Source organism: Hylobates moloch, unplaced genomic scaffold, assembly GCF_009828535.3.
Source record: "Hylobates moloch isolate HMO894 unplaced genomic scaffold, HMol_V3 SCAFFOLD_10, whole genome shotgun sequence".
NCBI lineage: Eukaryota > Metazoa > Chordata > Mammalia > Primates > Hylobatidae > Hylobates > Hylobates moloch.
In genome coordinates this window covers 94,075,968-94,093,254 of record NW_026652285.1, presented here as the reverse complement: position 1 = coordinate 94,093,254, position 17,287 = coordinate 94,075,968, and the positions used below count along the sequence as shown (strand labels likewise).

General features: G+C 47.7%; 1 protein-coding gene across 10 annotated transcripts in view; it reads left to right on the top strand.

The window, feature by feature from the left end:
* The window catches only part of TTLL11 (tubulin tyrosine ligase like 11), a 272,492-nt gene that overhangs the window by 222,146 nt on the left and 33,059 nt on the right, over positions 1-17,287 (top strand). For 9 of the 10 annotated variants that reach the window (XM_058446115.1, XM_058446121.1, XM_032165042.2 and 6 more), the window contains one exon: positions 6,841-6,947. The exons of the other annotated variant lie outside the window; for it this stretch is intronic. In XM_058446115.1, the coding sequence (XP_058302098.1) occupies positions 6,841-6,947 (107 nt within the window). The remainder of the gene's footprint in view (positions 1-6,840; positions 6,948-17,287) is intronic. 10 annotated transcript variants of the gene reach the window in all.

The window sequence follows — 17,287 nt, the reverse complement described above, 5'->3', positions numbered from 1 at the left end:
AATTTGAAAAATAATTTTAAATACGGTGGATTCAATGAAAGCATGACTGCCCATAGATACCGTCGGTGGGTGACCTCTGGTATGAGAGGAAGGAGGTACCTATTAAGAGGACTGCTATGACTCTTGAAAAGAAAGCAGAATTGAGAATGGTTCTAACCAAGAAGATTCCTAAAATGCTCTCAGATTGGAACCAGGCAAGGTCAAAAATATAGCCACAAATCTGTCTCTTTGTGATAGGCTTTATGATTTTTCACCCTTTTGCTCTCTATAATTAAGGGCATTTGCATGAAGACCCAGGTTTTGTGACATTAGAGACTATTAGGTCCTACAGCCATCATTCCCAATCAGTGGCCAAACTCATTAGGGAGCCATGGTGACCGTGACACTGAGAACCACTTCTTCAAGTGGGGACCAGGCAGTCAGTGCACAGGAACTCAAACTGAGCCCCTCTCCCTGTTCCCTCCCTTCCCAACAAATGTCTGTAGTAATTAAGAATGCAGGAAGAAATGGAGAAAGCATTGCACAACCATTAACAGGTTTTTCTTTTTCTTTTCTTTTCTTTCTTTTTTTTTTTGAGACGGAGTCTTGCTCTTTTGCCCAGGCTGGAGTGTAGTGGTGCAATCTCAGTTCACTGCAACCTCCACCTCCCAGGTTCAAGTAATTCTCCTGTTTCAGCCTCCTGAGTAGCTGGGACTACAGGCGTGCACCACCATGCCTGGCTAATTTTTGTATTTTTAGTAGAGTCAGGGTTTCACCATATTGGTCAGGTTGGTCTTGAACTCCTAACCTCAGGTGATCCACTCGCCTCAGCCTCCCAAAGTGCTGGGATTACAGGTGTGAGCCACTGCACCTGGCCGGATTTTTCTTTTTCAAATGTACCAGAAAATCCTAACAGCAACCTAATCATAAAAGATGATATTCTCTGCCTTTGATGACAGAGGGGGAAGCAAGGCCCCTTACGCTCCTATTCTAGAACATTCTAACACACAATCTAACTGCCTTTAGATTTCTCTGCGTATGTTCAGTCTTGCCTGCTAAATTTAACAGCACACATTTTCTCTTGCTAACAACTCTTCTCTCTCTCTGTTCCACTTTGGTTTAAATTTTGCTTCATTATGAATTAATAATATTTATGCCATATGTTAAATCGAACCAAGTGCCCTTCTCAGGAGCACTTTGAAAAAGACATATTCGCTGGCGAGATATACACTCCTCTCAGCGCTCCCACGCAAATGGCAGAAGTTGAACTTGCTTTTCATCTGTTCTACCCACTCTCTCTCTCCAAGCTCCTTGAAGAGAACTAGAGGGAAGAAAATAATAAACACTCTGATTGAATTTATTTCCAGTGTCCATCTCTCATAATGTGCTGCATAGATCAGCAGTTTTCGGAGTGAATTATGCTAATGCCAGTCTGGCCATATTCTATTTTTCTTTTTCACCAAGGAATGAGAAATAATGAACCGTTCTTCTCTCGTCTGGACTTAACTCTCTCTAACCGGCTTTTCATGTCACTTCCTCAGGAGGCACATAATACTAGCACATATTACCATGAATTAAGTGCCTCTTTTCTTCTTTCTTTTTTAACATTTTATTTTATAATAATTGCTGGGGTGTGAAGCCACCTTTTTCCCCGAGAAATAGACATTATCTGATTGATTCTTCAGCTTGACAGCTTTCTTGGAGGGAGATGCATTTTTGTCATTCTCCTTCCATTGGATTACTGATTTGGGGGGCATCTATGTAATTCACGAAGGAAAATTTTTACAAATATGTCCCACATCGGAATTGGACATCAATTTGCATATGCTCCATTTTTCATGATGGCAGCCCAGAAATTAAGCAGTTTGCCAAAACCAGGCTTATTTCTAGGAAATGCAGCAGTTTCTCTGTATCGCGAGCAGTTGCTTCATGTGAGGTTCTCCCACTGGGTGGCTTCTGATCCTGGGCCTCCTTTTGAATGAGGGGAAGGTTTTTCTTCCTTTCCCCTTTCCCCTTCCACTCCCTTTTATCATAAGGAGATATTAACATGCTTCATAATGGGTAGCTGCGGGGGGGCTTTATTCGCTGAGAGGCGACATGGTGTGTTAGAATGTTCTAGAATAGGAGCGTAAGGGGCCTTGCTTCCCCCTCTGTCATTAACTCCTCAGTGACTTTGATAATCTCCCCTGCTTCTGTGGCAATCCCTTTCCAGCAATATTGCATGCCTTGGATATCAATGGCCTTTCAATGTCATACATTTTAAACTGGAGTTGCCTTCTTGCCCCCTTAGATGTTTAGGTAGTCTGGTTTTTAAAAAATAAATATTGATCATTTGTTAGCTTTCACATTATAGAATCCGCTCCAAAAGAAAAAAAAAGCTTCTTTTCTGCACAGAGAAGGATGAACACAAAAGAAATTCTATAAATAGGATTTTATGGAGTGGAAAAAGTTGGTTCCTAAATTTCCCATGAGATGTCAGTAGTTGTTAAGAGGAAATGAGAATGATCATTTCAAATCTTTCTATACTTGGACTCCTAATGAACTTAAATGATTTGTGATTCTCTCCCATCATATGTGCCCAAATTCCTTTGATTCTGGAAAAAAAAAAAAAAGACTATTTCTTCAAACTGGTTCCACATCAGAGAGGAAGGATGGGAACTGCCATTTGCCACTTCCCCATGTGTGCCAGGCACTGAGCTAGTCCTTAAAAGATCTTTGTGTGGTGAGCAGCCTTTTTCTCACTGTACAAACCGAAATTTCCTAATGTAGATGCAGAGAGCTTCCATGACTTGCACAAGGTTACGCAGCAAAGCCGAGATTCAAACTCATGTGCATTTGACTCCAAAGCTCATCTTTTCCATGTACATTTCTAACCTATCCTTTCCTAGAAACTTTTCTGGCTTCTCATGGTACCCTATTTCCTGGACTTTTCTTCCACTGAAGAATTTATCCTTCCACTCATTAGTCATTTGAAGAGCTGCATCCCCAGGCATAAGGGAAAACTGTTCTCAATGATTAAGAGCCACATTTTTACCCCAGACTCTAAGATCACGTACAGTCTCTGAGAGCGGTATCCAACACCCATTCAGCTCTTCATTGCTGTCCAAGTCCAGAATACTGCCTACACAGAGAGGGCACAAATAAATTCTCATTGAGTGGATAGATGGATGAAAAATTCATTCCAAAGTCTTGATATCTTGACTGTTGGAGTCATTCATTTCCTGTTTGAGTTTATTGAGAATGTTTGGTAACCACAGGGCAAATCCAAGCGCCCTGGTTGCTTAGCCCCAGCCCCATATCCCAAAGCTTGCAACAAGAGTGCTTTAGAGGCTCCAACCCTTCTGGTCCCTGGCCTGAGACCTGTTCTCTTGATTCCTGAATCCCTCCTGCAGCCCTGGACTGGGCCACCTCCCCACAGCTCCCAAGCCCACTACTCTATCTTCCAAGGATGGACTAGATGTGAATTCCGGCTGTGTGACCTTGGGCAAGTCACGTCCCATCTCTTGAGCCTCAGCATACGCTTCATTGAAATGGGATCAGGAATACCACCCTCAAAGAATGGTTAAAATCCAGAGAGCTGATGAGCAAGAAAAGCCCTAGCATACAGATGGTGCCCAAGAAATGCCTACAGAATCAAGATTCTTTTAAGGCATTTGCATTTCCTGCCTACCGCAGCCAGCATGGATCCCTCCTCTGTCCCAGTAGCAGATGTTGCAATCAACTATATTTGCAGGCATCACTAGGGAGGAAGAGTTACCTTGGAAAGGGAATAAACGGAGAATTTCTTTGGTAAATTACGGCTCCTCCTAAAGGTTTGACACTTCTATTTTCTACCTGTCAGAAAAAAAATAACTATATACCAGTGGTCAGTTTGGTTTCCCTTTTAATACTCCATTAACCCACAGAGCAAGCTAGGCAGCGCTGCTGACTTATGGAAGAGCAGGTAGCCCAGACGACACTGATATGATAATTAGAGGACACTGTGGCTGTTCCTAATGAAGCTTTGTAAATTAGCAATGCAGGCTGTTCGAATACCCTGGGAGAGACTGGAACATCGTCCCCCACAGAACCCAGTAGATAGCTGTCTTGGTGACAAGTGACGTGAAAACCTCTGCGTCCATTGACATGTGGTTACTGGGGCTCAGTAACTGTGTGCTGATGTGCTTTGAAGTCTGCCACCGTGACTTGTGATTGAAATACGGAGCAGGAGCCAGGAGGAAACAGGATGTACATTGATGGCCTGGGAAATACAGGCGGGAAGAAAGGATGGGAGGAGGGAGGAAGGGGGCAAAAAAGTGTGCTGGCATACAAGGAGCACCAGGCTCGTCTGGGCACCATGCGGGGCACACGCCCAGCCACCGTCGTTAGGGGTGTGCTTGGGTTTGCAGAGGGGCCTCTGATGCCCAAACCCTGCTTGCCAATCAACCCCTCCCCTGTCCGGTCCCTAACAGACCTATTCACACAAGGGATAATGACAAATGGGAAATCAAAGAGCCACTTCATCATTAGCTGAGGCAGTGGATGTGGATTCGTTTGAAAAGTTGAAAGCAGCATTGAATGTAGTTCAGCCAACCTGACAGCTGGCCCAGAGGCCTAGCTTTCAGGATTCCCTGGACAAATCCAGCCTGCCTTGTGACAGGCCTCTCAGCACGATCCCATCCCAGGCAGGGGTGCACCTGGACAAGCCAAGGGCTGCTTCCAGTCTGAAGAGAGAGCCCAAGCCCTGTACACAGACATTCCAACTGGTGTACTCCATTTCTCCAGAAGGGGCAGGGTCACTCACTGAAAGGTTGGCTCCAGGCAGCCTCTGGGGTGAGATGGCTCTAGATCTAGAGGAAGAAAAGGGAAAAGGGGAGAGTTAGGGAAGGGAACTCACAATTGCTGTGGGCCTACCAGGTGCCAGGCACCATGCTGGGTTCTTGGCATGTACTCACAACCATGTGGGCAGGTATTATTATCTTCATTTTAAAGCCCAAGAAATAAAAGCACAGAAGGTTTAAGTAAATTCCCCACAGTCACACAGCTAGAAAAGATTCTAGTCAGGATTTAAATCCTAATCTGTCTGATGCCTAAATCATGCTCTTTTCGGCATACCAGACTGTCGTCCCCTCCATATTTCCAGACCAAAAAAAAAAAAGGCTGGGGAGGGGTAGGAGGATTCTAAACACCCCTGCTGTGGCATGGACAGGGAGCACCAATGCTGACATCAGACTGAAAACCTGGTTGCTGTGGCCTCCTCCCTGCACCTAAACAAGTGGAGCATCCAAAGCTCAGAGGCCCGCCCCCCACAGTCCTCCTGTCAATTCCAGGTGACTCCCCTAAAGTCAAGAACAAGGAACCTCCCCAGCAATGCTGTGTCAGCCCACACAGAGCAGCGAGGACCCAACCTGTGCTGTTCTGCTTTATAAATCTGGGGTTTAGTTTGGCTGATTCAGGGCTTATGTACAATCTTCAGGTGACAGATTAAGATGGGTAAAGCACAGAAGCCTTGAGCCCTTGTCCATAGATTTGTCCTCAGGGACTCATCTGGTGAGCATTTCCAGTGGGAAATTGCTTCTGGACAGTAGTGATGGCTTCAGCCTGTACTGTTGACATGCTGTCATCCTTGGGTCTTCTGAGCATGACACCGTCAGCTGCCTGGACACTCCAGGAGAGGGCAGTGCCGAGGGCCTAGCTTCCCCTCCTCCTTCTGGAGACTAAGAGATAGGAAGATGAGGACACGTTGCTGGGGGTATTTCTTGACATGTGGAGTTCGTTCTCTTTTGGAGCAAGCAGGGACCCACATTGCTGTGTAAGGTCAGGCTGACACACAATGACTATAATAAAGACCACCTGTTTTATAGATGAGGACACCGAGACTCAGGAAGGTGAAATGTTTTAACCAGGGCCATGCAGCTTCCAAGTGGCAGAGCCAGGCTATAACTCAAGACTTGCTCTCCTGGCCAGGCACAGTGGCTCACGCCTGTTATCCCAGCACTTTGGGAGGCCGAGGCGGGTGGATCACCTGAGATCAGGAGTTCGAGACCAGCCTGGCCAACATGGTGAAACTAAAAATATAAAAATTAGCTGGGCACCTGTAATCCCAGCTACTCAGGGGACAGAGGTAGGGAGAACTGCTTGAACCCAGGAGGCAGAGGTTGCAGTGAGCTGAGATTACACTACTTCACTCCAGCCTGGGCGACAGAGCAAGACTCTGTCTCAAAAAAAAAAAAAAAAAGACTTGCCTTGCTTTTCTAAAGTTCTTGCTCTTTCCAGCCCGTTAGACCCCTAACTAACCAAATGGCTGAACTTACAGGAACCCGAGGATCTAACCTCACTTACATCACTGCCTTCTCTCCCATGGCTCCATGCCAGTCACCCTGCAGTAGTTCCAGCTGTGGTAAGGGAGTACATTCCAGACCCGGAACATAATCCAAACAAAGACAATGTCAGTCAGTTCAGGCTGCCAGAACAAAAACGCCACAGCCTGAGTGGCTTAAACAACAAACATTTATTTCTCATGGTTCTGGAGGCTGGGAAGACCAAGATTAAGGCGCTGGTAGATCTGGTGTCTGGTGAGGACTCACTTCCTGGTTTGCAGATGGCTGCCTTCTTCTATGCTCACATGGTGGAGAGTAGAGAGGAGGCAAGCTCTCTAGTGTCTCTTCCTAGAAGAGCACTAGTCCCATTCCCAAGGGCTCCACCCTCACGGCCTAATCACCCGTCAGAGGCCCCACTTCCTAACACCAGCACATTGGAGGGATAGGATTTCAACCTATGGATTTGGGGAGGACAAACATTCAGCCCCTAACAGGAGTGGAGGAGAGATAGACAGGACAGGTTTCAGGCCGGCAGTGACATATCACTTCCCATTGTTGGCAGGAGCTGCAAACTCAGCAGCAGCAGCCTGTCCATGGCTGCCGTGGACATCCTCTACATTGACATCACACGGAGGTGGAACTCCATGACCCTGGACCAGCGGGACTCAGGTACCTGACAAATGCCTCTGCCATGGCCTGTGGGGGTCCTGACAGGCGTGGGTGGTATATTTTCTGTTCCTTCTTGTCAAGAGTTCAGATGGGGGAAGAAGATGATGCCATCAGATCTAGACATCATCCCAGGGATTGAGCTGAATTTAAATGAGGGAGCACTGTCTGCTACCAAATTCTTATGCCACCGTTAGCATTCCTTGCCTTTGCTTAAGGCTCAGATTCCATCCATACTGGGAACACTCAGTTATTCATTCATTTGTTCACCCCTCACACACATTTCCTGAGCATATGCTGGGCCCAGCCTTGGGTGGGCTGGAGGGTATAGTGCTTGGTTCTCGTCCTGAAAGAATTCACTGTAGCATTGGGAGGCAGATGAGAAAATGACGCTAGGTAGTAGGATGCCTGGCTGGAAGGGAGGGAAGCTCAGAGAAGCTATCCAGGAACACAGCGGAGGAGCTCCTCATCCAGGGAGGGCCAAGGAAGACTTCAGGAGAAAGGGTGTATGGGATCAGCTGGTGAATAGGACTGGGACAGACACTCTGGCAGGGCTATTGCCTGGCCTTGGCATGGACACAGGAGAGGCTGTTGAGCTTAGACCATACCAAGCAGCCCAGATGGGCTGGAGCAAAAAGGGATGTGAGAAGCAGTGGAGATGGGGTTATGGGAGCTGTCAAAGCCTTGAATTCCACACAAGAAAATTTGATCTTGATCCTCTAGGTTCTGTGGTGAAGGGTTCTGTGAGAAGAACCCACCTTTAGGTGGATGAGTTTCCTATCTTTTTTTCTCACAGAGGGTGTTTCTCTCTTTCTCTTTTGTTTTTTGTTTATTTGTTTGTTTGTTTGTTTTTGAGACGTAGTCTCACTCTGTTGCCCAGGCTGGAGTGGTTGCAGTGGCAAGATCTCAGCTCACTGCAACCTCTGCCTCCCAGGTTCAAGCAGTTATCCTGCCTCGGCCTCCCAAGTGTCTGGGATTACAGGTGCAAGCCACCATGCCCAGCTAATTTTGTATTTTTTTTTTTCAGTAGAGATGGAGTTTCACCATGTTGGCCAGGCTGGTCTTGAACTAGCTCAAGTGATACGCCTGCCTTGGCCTCCCAAAGTGCTGAGATTACAGGCATGAGCCACTGCGCCCAGCCCAGAGGGTGTTTTTCTAAAAAAATTATAATAACCATAACTGATATTTGTATAGCTCATCACAAAACTTCCAGGTCCTTTCATGCATATTTCCTCATTAAATGTCCCAGTGAACCAGTGCAGTAGGCATTATGAGTCTCATTTCACAGACGAGTAAACTGCAGCTCAGGTGAGGTGACACAGATCACACAGGAACTGTGAGCCCACAGCACCCTGGCGCCCATGCCACCCCCTCTTCTGGCTGCCTCCCTCCAAAAGGGACACACAGAAGGGAGGCACCGGGTCATGAGGAGTGGGGCAGCTTGCCCCTGTGAGTCTGTGAAGAGGACATGAAGTCAGGTTGGGAGATCCAGATTAGAATTGATTATGCCATTTCCTGCCCATGGCAGCTTGAAGAGTCATTCCACCTCCTTATCTCCAGTTCCTCATCTGTAAAATGGTGCCAACAATCCCTGCTCTCCAGGGTGGCTCTGAGGTCTTTGGAGTCCTCACTGATGGTGCAAGGCAGTTTATCTTATTAGTGGACACCCCTTGGGGAGAATCCTGGGGGCAGTCTGCCTGGCAGCTGCTGCACCCCTAGCCAATCCTGCCCTACACCCATGTGGGCCAGAAACTTCCCAACTACAGAGATGCAGCCGGTCCTTCCTGCAGGGCACTGGCGCTCAGATATCATTTGCTGTTTGGCTTTGTGTTTAGTAATGATGCTCCTGGCTGCCAGTTCTTGGCCAATTCTTATATGCCAAGCACTCTGCAGGCACTTTACATGTGCGGCACCGGCTAGAATTCTCCTAGAGGTAGATATGATTATCTCCATTGTGCGGAGGAGGAAACTGAGGCCTAGAGAGACATGACTGGTGGATAAGGTTCAAACACCAGTCCACCTGAGCCCCTTCCAGGTTGCCTTCTCCTACTTACTGGTCCTAGAGTGAGACGACCACCGAGCTCCCTGCAGTTCCCCTTTCTTTAAGTCAAAAGCAAAACCCAGGAAATAGCAGCAGTCATTGAATCAACAAGGTGAGTGCCTCTATCACATCTCTGCAGTTGGCAGCTCCCTTACAGCCCTCCCTGGCAACCAGGAGAGGCGTGAGATGGAGCGTCTTTGGGAGAAGTAGGCAGATTAATTATCATTTCGAGGACTGAGAGTGCTCATGTGACAATCGAGCAGCGGCACTTTCTGCTGACACCTTCAGAAAGCAAAGAAGTGTTTGCTCTGTGAGCTGAATGTGCGGAGTCATCCAGGATCCCACAGGGGGGGCCAGATGAGGGGGTGGGGGTGGCAGTGGAATTATTAAATATTGAAATTGATCAGGAGTAGCAGCAGGAAGCTATTTATCATGTTTTATTGCTGCAAACTAGCATTACCATCTGGCCCATTGTTAATTCTAAGTAGTTTTTCATGTTTTGTTTGCCTCTTAAATTGCTCCCAGTAAGCGGAATCCATAGGGGCTGTCCGCAATTCAAGCTCGGGTGAGGTTTTCTGGGGTCCGCCAGGGTCTCTGTATTCTGCTGACCAAGCTATAGAAATGAGAAAAATACTTATTTTTAGCACATACGGATAAGCAAATTCAGGGCTGGGGTCTCCCAGGCCCTTCGCCAGATCTCAGCCCCCGACTAGGTGGAATAGTCATCACCAGGTGGAATAGTAGTAACAGCAGTTTTGCGATTACTTCATTTGTGCATATATCGCTGCAAATTCTCACGCCAGGCCTTCGAGGTGGGCAACAGCACCCTCTTTTACAGATGAGCACCCTAAGGTTCCAAGAGCAAAAGTGACTTGTCTAAACTCCCACAGCCAGGAAGTAGCAAAGGAAGGCAAGATTTGAACTCAGGCCTCCTACCTCCTCGCCCAGGGTGCTCTACCCCCATCCAGGGCTACACCAAGCAGTGCTTGTTCACTTAAGTGATACAGAGGGGGCAGGGCTCATGAGGCAGGAGTCAGAGGGGACGGCAGCAGCAGGAGGATAAAAGTCAACTCACAGGGCCTGCTGGGAGAACAGAACCGGAGCAGAGAGGGTGCCTGTCCAACCACCTATCTCCCTTTCCTCCATCCTCTGAGTTTTCATCACTCCTGGAAGGAAATAGTAGGGCCTGGGGGTCTAGGAAGTGGGCCTGGGCATGAAAGCCACACTTGGGAAGACTTCTGTGCCCATGGTCTCAGGAGCCACTGCTGGTGCCAGCCAGGGCCCAGTTCTTGCCTCCTTCTCAAGGCTGGTCCAGCCCCTGATTCTCAAGGAGAGGGGCATCTGGTGACAGCCACCTTCTTAGGACTATTCAGGAAGCTACTGAGTAGCAAAAGGAGAAGTCTGTGGTTGAGTCGTTCTTCCTTTTGCCAAGTGTCAGCAGAAAGACCAGAGGGTCTTGTTTTCTTCCCTCCATGGTGTGGAGCCAAGAGGTTTGAGGCCCTCAGATCCAGTTAGGTACTGGCTAGAGGTGTGGGTGCCGTGCTGAGGGAGACGGCTTTCCCCATCCCACAGCTGCTGGGGGCTGAAAAGAAAGAAGCCTGTGAAGGGTGATAGAGCCTGGGTTCTCACACTCAAAGAACACGTACTCATTCATTCATTCATCCACTCAACTAACAGCTAGTGAACGTGTTACCAGGTATTGTGCCCTGCAGGGATATAAAGATAAATTAGGTACAGATCCTGTCCTCTTAAGGAGAAAAAAGAGACCATTTACTGAACATTTATATGGGACAGAAATAAAAAATGCTTGCTATGAATTACCTCATTTACTTCTCACACCATCCTGTGAGATAAGCATTGTTATTCCCATTCAACAGATGAAAAACCTGAGCCTCAAAGAGGTGAAATTGCACAGACACATCAAGTATTACAGTGGGGGCCAGTAGCAGTGGCTCATGCCTGTAATCCCAGCACTTTGGGAGGCTGAGATGGGAGGATTACTTGAGGCTAGGCGTTCAGGACCAACCTGGGCAACATAGCAAGACCGCATCTCTATAAAAAACTTAAAAATTCACCAGGCATGATGGCACTTGCCTATAGTCCCAGCTACTTGGGAAGCTGAGGCAGGAGGATTGCTTGCACCCAAGAGTTCAAGGCTGCAGTGAGCTACAATTGTGCCACTGCAATCCAGCCTGGGTGACAGAGAGAGATCCTACCTCTAAAAAATATATTACAGTGGGGACCCTAGTATTTGAATAAAAACCAGTCTAACTTCAGTGTCTGCTGCCCTTTCCATTATACCCAGTGTTCTCAGTCACAAATGAATATGACATACATTTGACGATTGCAATAGTATACGACCAGAGCTATCATGGGGGGAAGCAACAGAGGAGGGTTGCTGTGAGGGTTAAGATAGAATGCATACAAGGCACGTAGCATGCTGTGACCCACTGTGCATTCTGTATCCTCGAGGGCCTAGCACATGGCCTAGAACATGCAAAGCATCTCGCCCAGTGCCCAGTTAATGTTTGATGAGCGGACGAATGCAGAAATAAAAGATGCCCTCCATCCTCAAAGCAGGGAGTCCTGAGTATGAGAACCGTGGCTCAGAGTAGAGGTGGTCTCTTTGACAGGGTCTCCCTCCCCTCCTCTGAATGCCCAGTTGGACTGGATCGTCACCCATACCCAGTGCCTGCTGCATCAAAGTGCTAAAGCATCTTCCCCTCTCCCGAAGCCAGCCAGACCTTCCTTCTGCCGTTATAAGACTTTGGTGCCCACTGAAGGGGTTAACCAGATCCCTGATGCTTGAGACCTTTATGAACAAAAATAACCTGCAAAAGGAGACCTTGCTATTGAAATGGAGAAGAAAAAATGGTGCTTAAAATAACTAGGAAAAAATAAAAACTAGTGAGAAAAAGCATGCACATGATGAAATCTAAAACTCAAATAATTCGTTTAAATAAGTTTGCTTTTGATTGTTTGTTTTGTGTTTTATTAGACCTCAGGTGCATAGAATTAGATTAACCATCACCCATCACCCTTGGTTCATGAGACACTTCCATCATGATCCACGCGTGGCCTACTTTTATTTAGTTAGCTTTTTAAATTAGCTATTTTTAATAATGGAATAAGCATTCGCAAACTCACGACTCAAAACAAAAGCTAGGACTTGACAGTGACCTGCATCTAATATGTGGCTCTCCCCACCTAAGGAACCCTCCCCATCTGCACCCTGGGTTCATCATTCCCCAAATAGGCTCGCCTTCACCTCTGTCAGAATGTCAATGGCTCTTCAAGAGCTTGATGGAATTTAGTAACATGTAGCTTATGCTCTCCAGCATGCCAATGTAATTGTCATTAAAAAAAAAAGATAAGAATTTTAATTTTCACTTCTAGAATTTCCAGCAGGACACAGAACACTAAATGAGGATGTTATCAGCAAAACTGGGATGTCGTAGCCCTCAAGTAGCTCTCTCATTGCCCAGAATCAAATAAAGAAACAAATTTGTCAGTGAAGATGCATTTATTTCATGTAAATTGCACAGGAGCTCCTTCTTATCATGGAGACTTTGCCCTCACCTCTTTCCAGAGTGGAATTTCACATCTCCGTGGCAAGAGATGAGGACAGCATCAAGATTAGGCAATTAAAGGCAAAATCATGGTGTCAGCTGTGAGAGACAAACATTTACTCGCAAAGGTAACATTTGAGCTGGGCAGCCAAGAATCCTGTCCCGGTCCTAACAAAAGACCAACATCTGGGGGCTTCTGGACTTTGTTTACTTCAAAGCCAGATGTTTTTGCTATTTTAAGATATAAGCTAAAGGTCCCTTTCAGTAACCGAAGGGAACATGAGAGCAAAGGAATTAAAAACTGACTGTGGAGTCTTCCCCACGTTCCCTTCCCATGAGAGCTCAAACACCACACACCCCTTGCTTGGAGAGGGAAATCTAAGAATGGCATTGTTTATTATCTGACATATGCTGAGTGCTCTTTGACCAAAATAAGGAACATTTCTTCCACTGTTTGATGAGCTGCATGTCTGCCTCCTGAGCTACATGTCTGCCTCCGGGGGCTGCCTCGGGTTGACTTGCTATATACCCAAAGCCACAGGCTCCAGAATCAGACAAACTGGGCTTTCAATCTGTGCTTGGTCACTTGCTAGCTAACCTCAGACAAGTTAGGTAACTTCCTCCAAGCCTCAAGTTCATGTGTAAAGTGGAGATAATAATGGTGCCTGCCTCCTGGAAACATTGGGATGGATGAAATGAAACAAAACACAGAAAACGCTCAGGGCTGTGTCTGCCCATGGAAAATGCTCAGGAAGCGGGTCTGCCCCTAGTGTGATCCCGTTGCTCATACTGGCGCTACTTTCTTGGGAAGTGCTTCCGGGGCACCTACCCCTGCCAGCTGCTCTGCAGGTGCTGGGGACAGAGATGGGAAGAAGGGCCTGCCTCACAGCCAGATGAGGGGTTCGGGACGTGGCCACAACAGACTCTCCCTTGGTGGCTGACAGAGTGCCAGGCCCTCCTCATCCCACCCTGGCGACAGTGGGGTCAGTGAGGCTGGGGAAGGCAGAGGAAATACCATGCTGGCAGCCTCGGCCATGGCTGTGGGAAGCGGGAGCCCTGCCTGCTCCCATCACTTACAGGCCTGTGCTGGCCCCCAGCTGCCTGCAGTCACTGGTCTCACAATTCCAACCCCAGGGGAGAACATTGGCGCATTTCAGGGCCTTGAGAGCTGGACCCCTGTCCACTCTGCGTCCCCACTCATCACTAGCCTCACACTCACTCCAGCCAGAATGGCCGGCCCCCTCAGGCCCCCACCTCTGCAGGAACCCCGTCTCCTTGCTCACCACCGCCCAGGCCCTCTCCCTCACAGAGCCTCCCCCGGTGCTCAGGCTGGGCCCAGTACCATCTCATCTGCTCCGCAGCACCCAGCGCTGCTCTTGACCACAGCGCACATCAAGTACTATGAAAGGTCCTGGACATCTGCCCCCGACACGAAGCCAACATCCAGGAAACAGAGCTGTCCCGCCTGCATGAGACCAAGCACTGAGCCTGGCATCTAGCAGGTGCCCTGCTACACATGTCCCATGGACCAGGGCTCAACCGCAGCAACCCACCAATCCCATGGGTGTCTGAGCTTCATGACCATCTCTCAGCAAAATCCCTCAGTCACCGACTGCAAGTCATCTGACGCCTCTGCTCACATCGGCTGGAGTAAGCCCCAGCTGAAATGTATTTGGTGAACGATGCACTGAAATATTGAAGAGTATTTTCATTTGGAATGTTGAGCGCAGTCTCCTTTATACATAAACATGGCTTGCCCCCTCCCCCTGAAATACAGGAGTCTGCGGATAAGTAGGCCAGTTTCACGCAGCGCCTCATGCGAGGTGTCTGGCACGAACGATGTTCTTCAGCCTTGAAATTATCTCGCAGTCAGATGGGCCTCTCTGGATGTGTGCCCTACACGCTTACAAAATAGTTGGCGTCAGAATTATTTTTAATAAAAGCAAGTGAGCCAGCAGAGATGCCGGCCCCACCTCCCCCTCGCTCACCCAGACCCTGATCTCCAAGGCCTGCTAAAGCCAATTCTGCACCCATAGTGCCGCCAGACGAGGTGCGGTCACACCTGCTGCCCCTTTGTCGGGCGAGCGCCTGTCCTTCCTCATCCTCAGTCACCTTGAGGGTGGACAGAATAGGATCTCTGCCCATTATCTGGCCCCACCCCGCAAAAACAGACAGAGGGGAAAGCTGAATTCTTTTCTGTGTAGGCTTCCCCTCTCCCTACACTTGTTGCTCACCATCCCCAGATCTTGCAGAACAGCAGCCGCAGGATCCAGTGTTGTGCAGAAAGCCATCAGCTGAGTTAGACAGGTTGGGTTTCAATACTCTGCTACCTGCCATCGGAAAGGCCTGAGAGCGGGGCACTGCACCTCTGGGAGCCTCAGTGTCCTTTGAAATGGGGCAATGACATCTACCTTGGGACACTGTCAGGATTTAGTGATAAAGTATGCACCTGGCCCAAACAGTAGCTTTTTCTGTGTCTAACCACCACCATCCTTCCTGGTGGGTGTGTGTGTTACAGATTACAAACCATTTCCAAAGTCACTTGTCCACACAATGCACACACTCCCAGTGAGCTCTACCACGACCCTATATACAGAGGAGGAAACCAAGGCTCAGAGGGCTGGAAACAGCTCCACAGGCAGGCAGGGGCAGAACAGGAGCCGGCCCCGAGTCTCAGTCCTGGTCTGCCTTGCGCAGTGACAACGGTCACAGGCACATGAAGATGTGAGCCCCGTCCCGGTCCTCAAATGCTCCCAGGCCTGAGAATTGGGCAGAGTTGTGTTTAGTAGGACGGTCTGCCCCCTGGTCTTGGCTAAGCCTGGCGTTAACGACAACAGTGTGTCCAGGGAGCACTTGGGCTGTGAGGGCTTCCCTCCACCACTCCTCTCATCCATCCGTTCCTCCCGCGGCCTGGAGCAGGCAGTAAAATGTTTGCACACACTTTATTGTTGCAAAACACAGCACTCAGTGCTCCCAACTGCCCTGAGGGGAGGAATTTCTCTTATCCTAGATTTAGAGCTGTGGAAATAAGGATGGGACGGGTTAGGAGCCACCTCCAATAGCCCCTGCAGTGCTCAGGCCAAGACCCAGGTCTCCTGACTGTATGTTCTCCAGCAGCCTGTCTCCTAATGCGACTGCCAGTGATTGACGCCAACACCAGGTACATTTATCAAGCACCTAACACAGGCCAGGTGCTGTAAAAGCCTTTTTAAAAAAATTAATAGGCTTAATATTTTTAGAACATATAGTTACAGAAAAAGCTGAGCAGATAGTGCAGAATTCCCATGTACTCTCCCATTCCCATGTACACAGTTTCCTTATAACACCATCTTGCATGATTGTGCTGTTACAATTAATGCAAAAACCTTGGTATATTATGATCGACTCAAGTCTATAGTTTGCATTAAGGTTCACTCTTTGTGTTGTACAGTTCTGTGGGATTTGACATTTGACAAATGTGGCCACCATTACGGTGTCATACAGAATAGTTTCACTGCCCTAAAAATTCCCTGTGCCTGTTCAGCCCTCCCCCACCATGAGCCCCTGATCTTTTTACTCTATAGTTTAGCCTTTTTCGGAAAGTCATATTGTTGGAATCATATAACATCTAACCTTTTCAGACTGGCTCTTTTCACTTAACAATATGCATTTAAGGTTTCTTCATGTCTTTTACGGCTTGCCAGCTCATTTCTTTTTATCTCTGAATAATAGTCCATTGAACGGATATGCCACAGTTTGTTCATCTATTCACTTACTGAGATACACCTTGGTTGCTTCCAGTTTTTGGCAATCATAATTAAAGCTACTATAAACATTCATGCGTGGGTTTTGTGTGGACATAAGTTTGTAACACGATTGGGCAAATACCCAAGGATGTGATGGTTGGATTGTATGGTGCAATGGTTAATTTCAGGTGTCTACTTGACTGGAGTAAGGGATACCTAGAGAACTGGTAAAGCATTAGTTCTGGGTGTGTCTGTGAGAGTGTTTCCATAGGCGATTGGTGTGTGAGTTGGTGAACTGGATGGGGAAGATTCACTCTCAATGTGAGTGGGCACCATCCGATCAGCTGGGGGCCCAAATAGAACAACAACAGCAAAAAGGCCAAGAAGACTCTCTTTCTCTTTCTCTCTCTCTCTTGCCCCCCACCTCCCCACTCCCCCCCCCCTTCACTGCTCCCTCCTGGAGCTGGGACACGCTTCTTCTCCTGTCTTTGGATGTCAGAACTCCAGGTTCTCTGGCCTTTGGAATCCAGGACTTACACCAGGTCCTCCCCTCACCCCCACTCCCCCAGCTCCAACTACTTAGGCCTTAGGCCTGGGACTGAGAGTTACACCATTGGCATCTCTTGTTCTGGGGCCATTAGACTTGGACTGAGCCACACCACTGACTTCCTAGGGTCTCTACTTTAAAGATGGTCTGTTGTATATGGGACTTCTCAGCCCTGAGCCAATTCCCCTAATAAATCTCCTTTCACATATCCGTATCTATTAATATCTATATCTATCTCTGTATCTATCTATATCTATATCTATTTATCTCTCTCTCTATATATATATATGCAGTGAGTCTTCCATATCCATGCATCCCACATGTGCAGATTTAAATCAGCCATGGATTGATAGGTTTTTTTTTAAGAAAAATAAAAAATAATATAACAATTTAAAAAATACAAATAAAAAGTACGGTGTAACAGTTACATAACATTTACATTGTGTTAGGTATTATAAGTA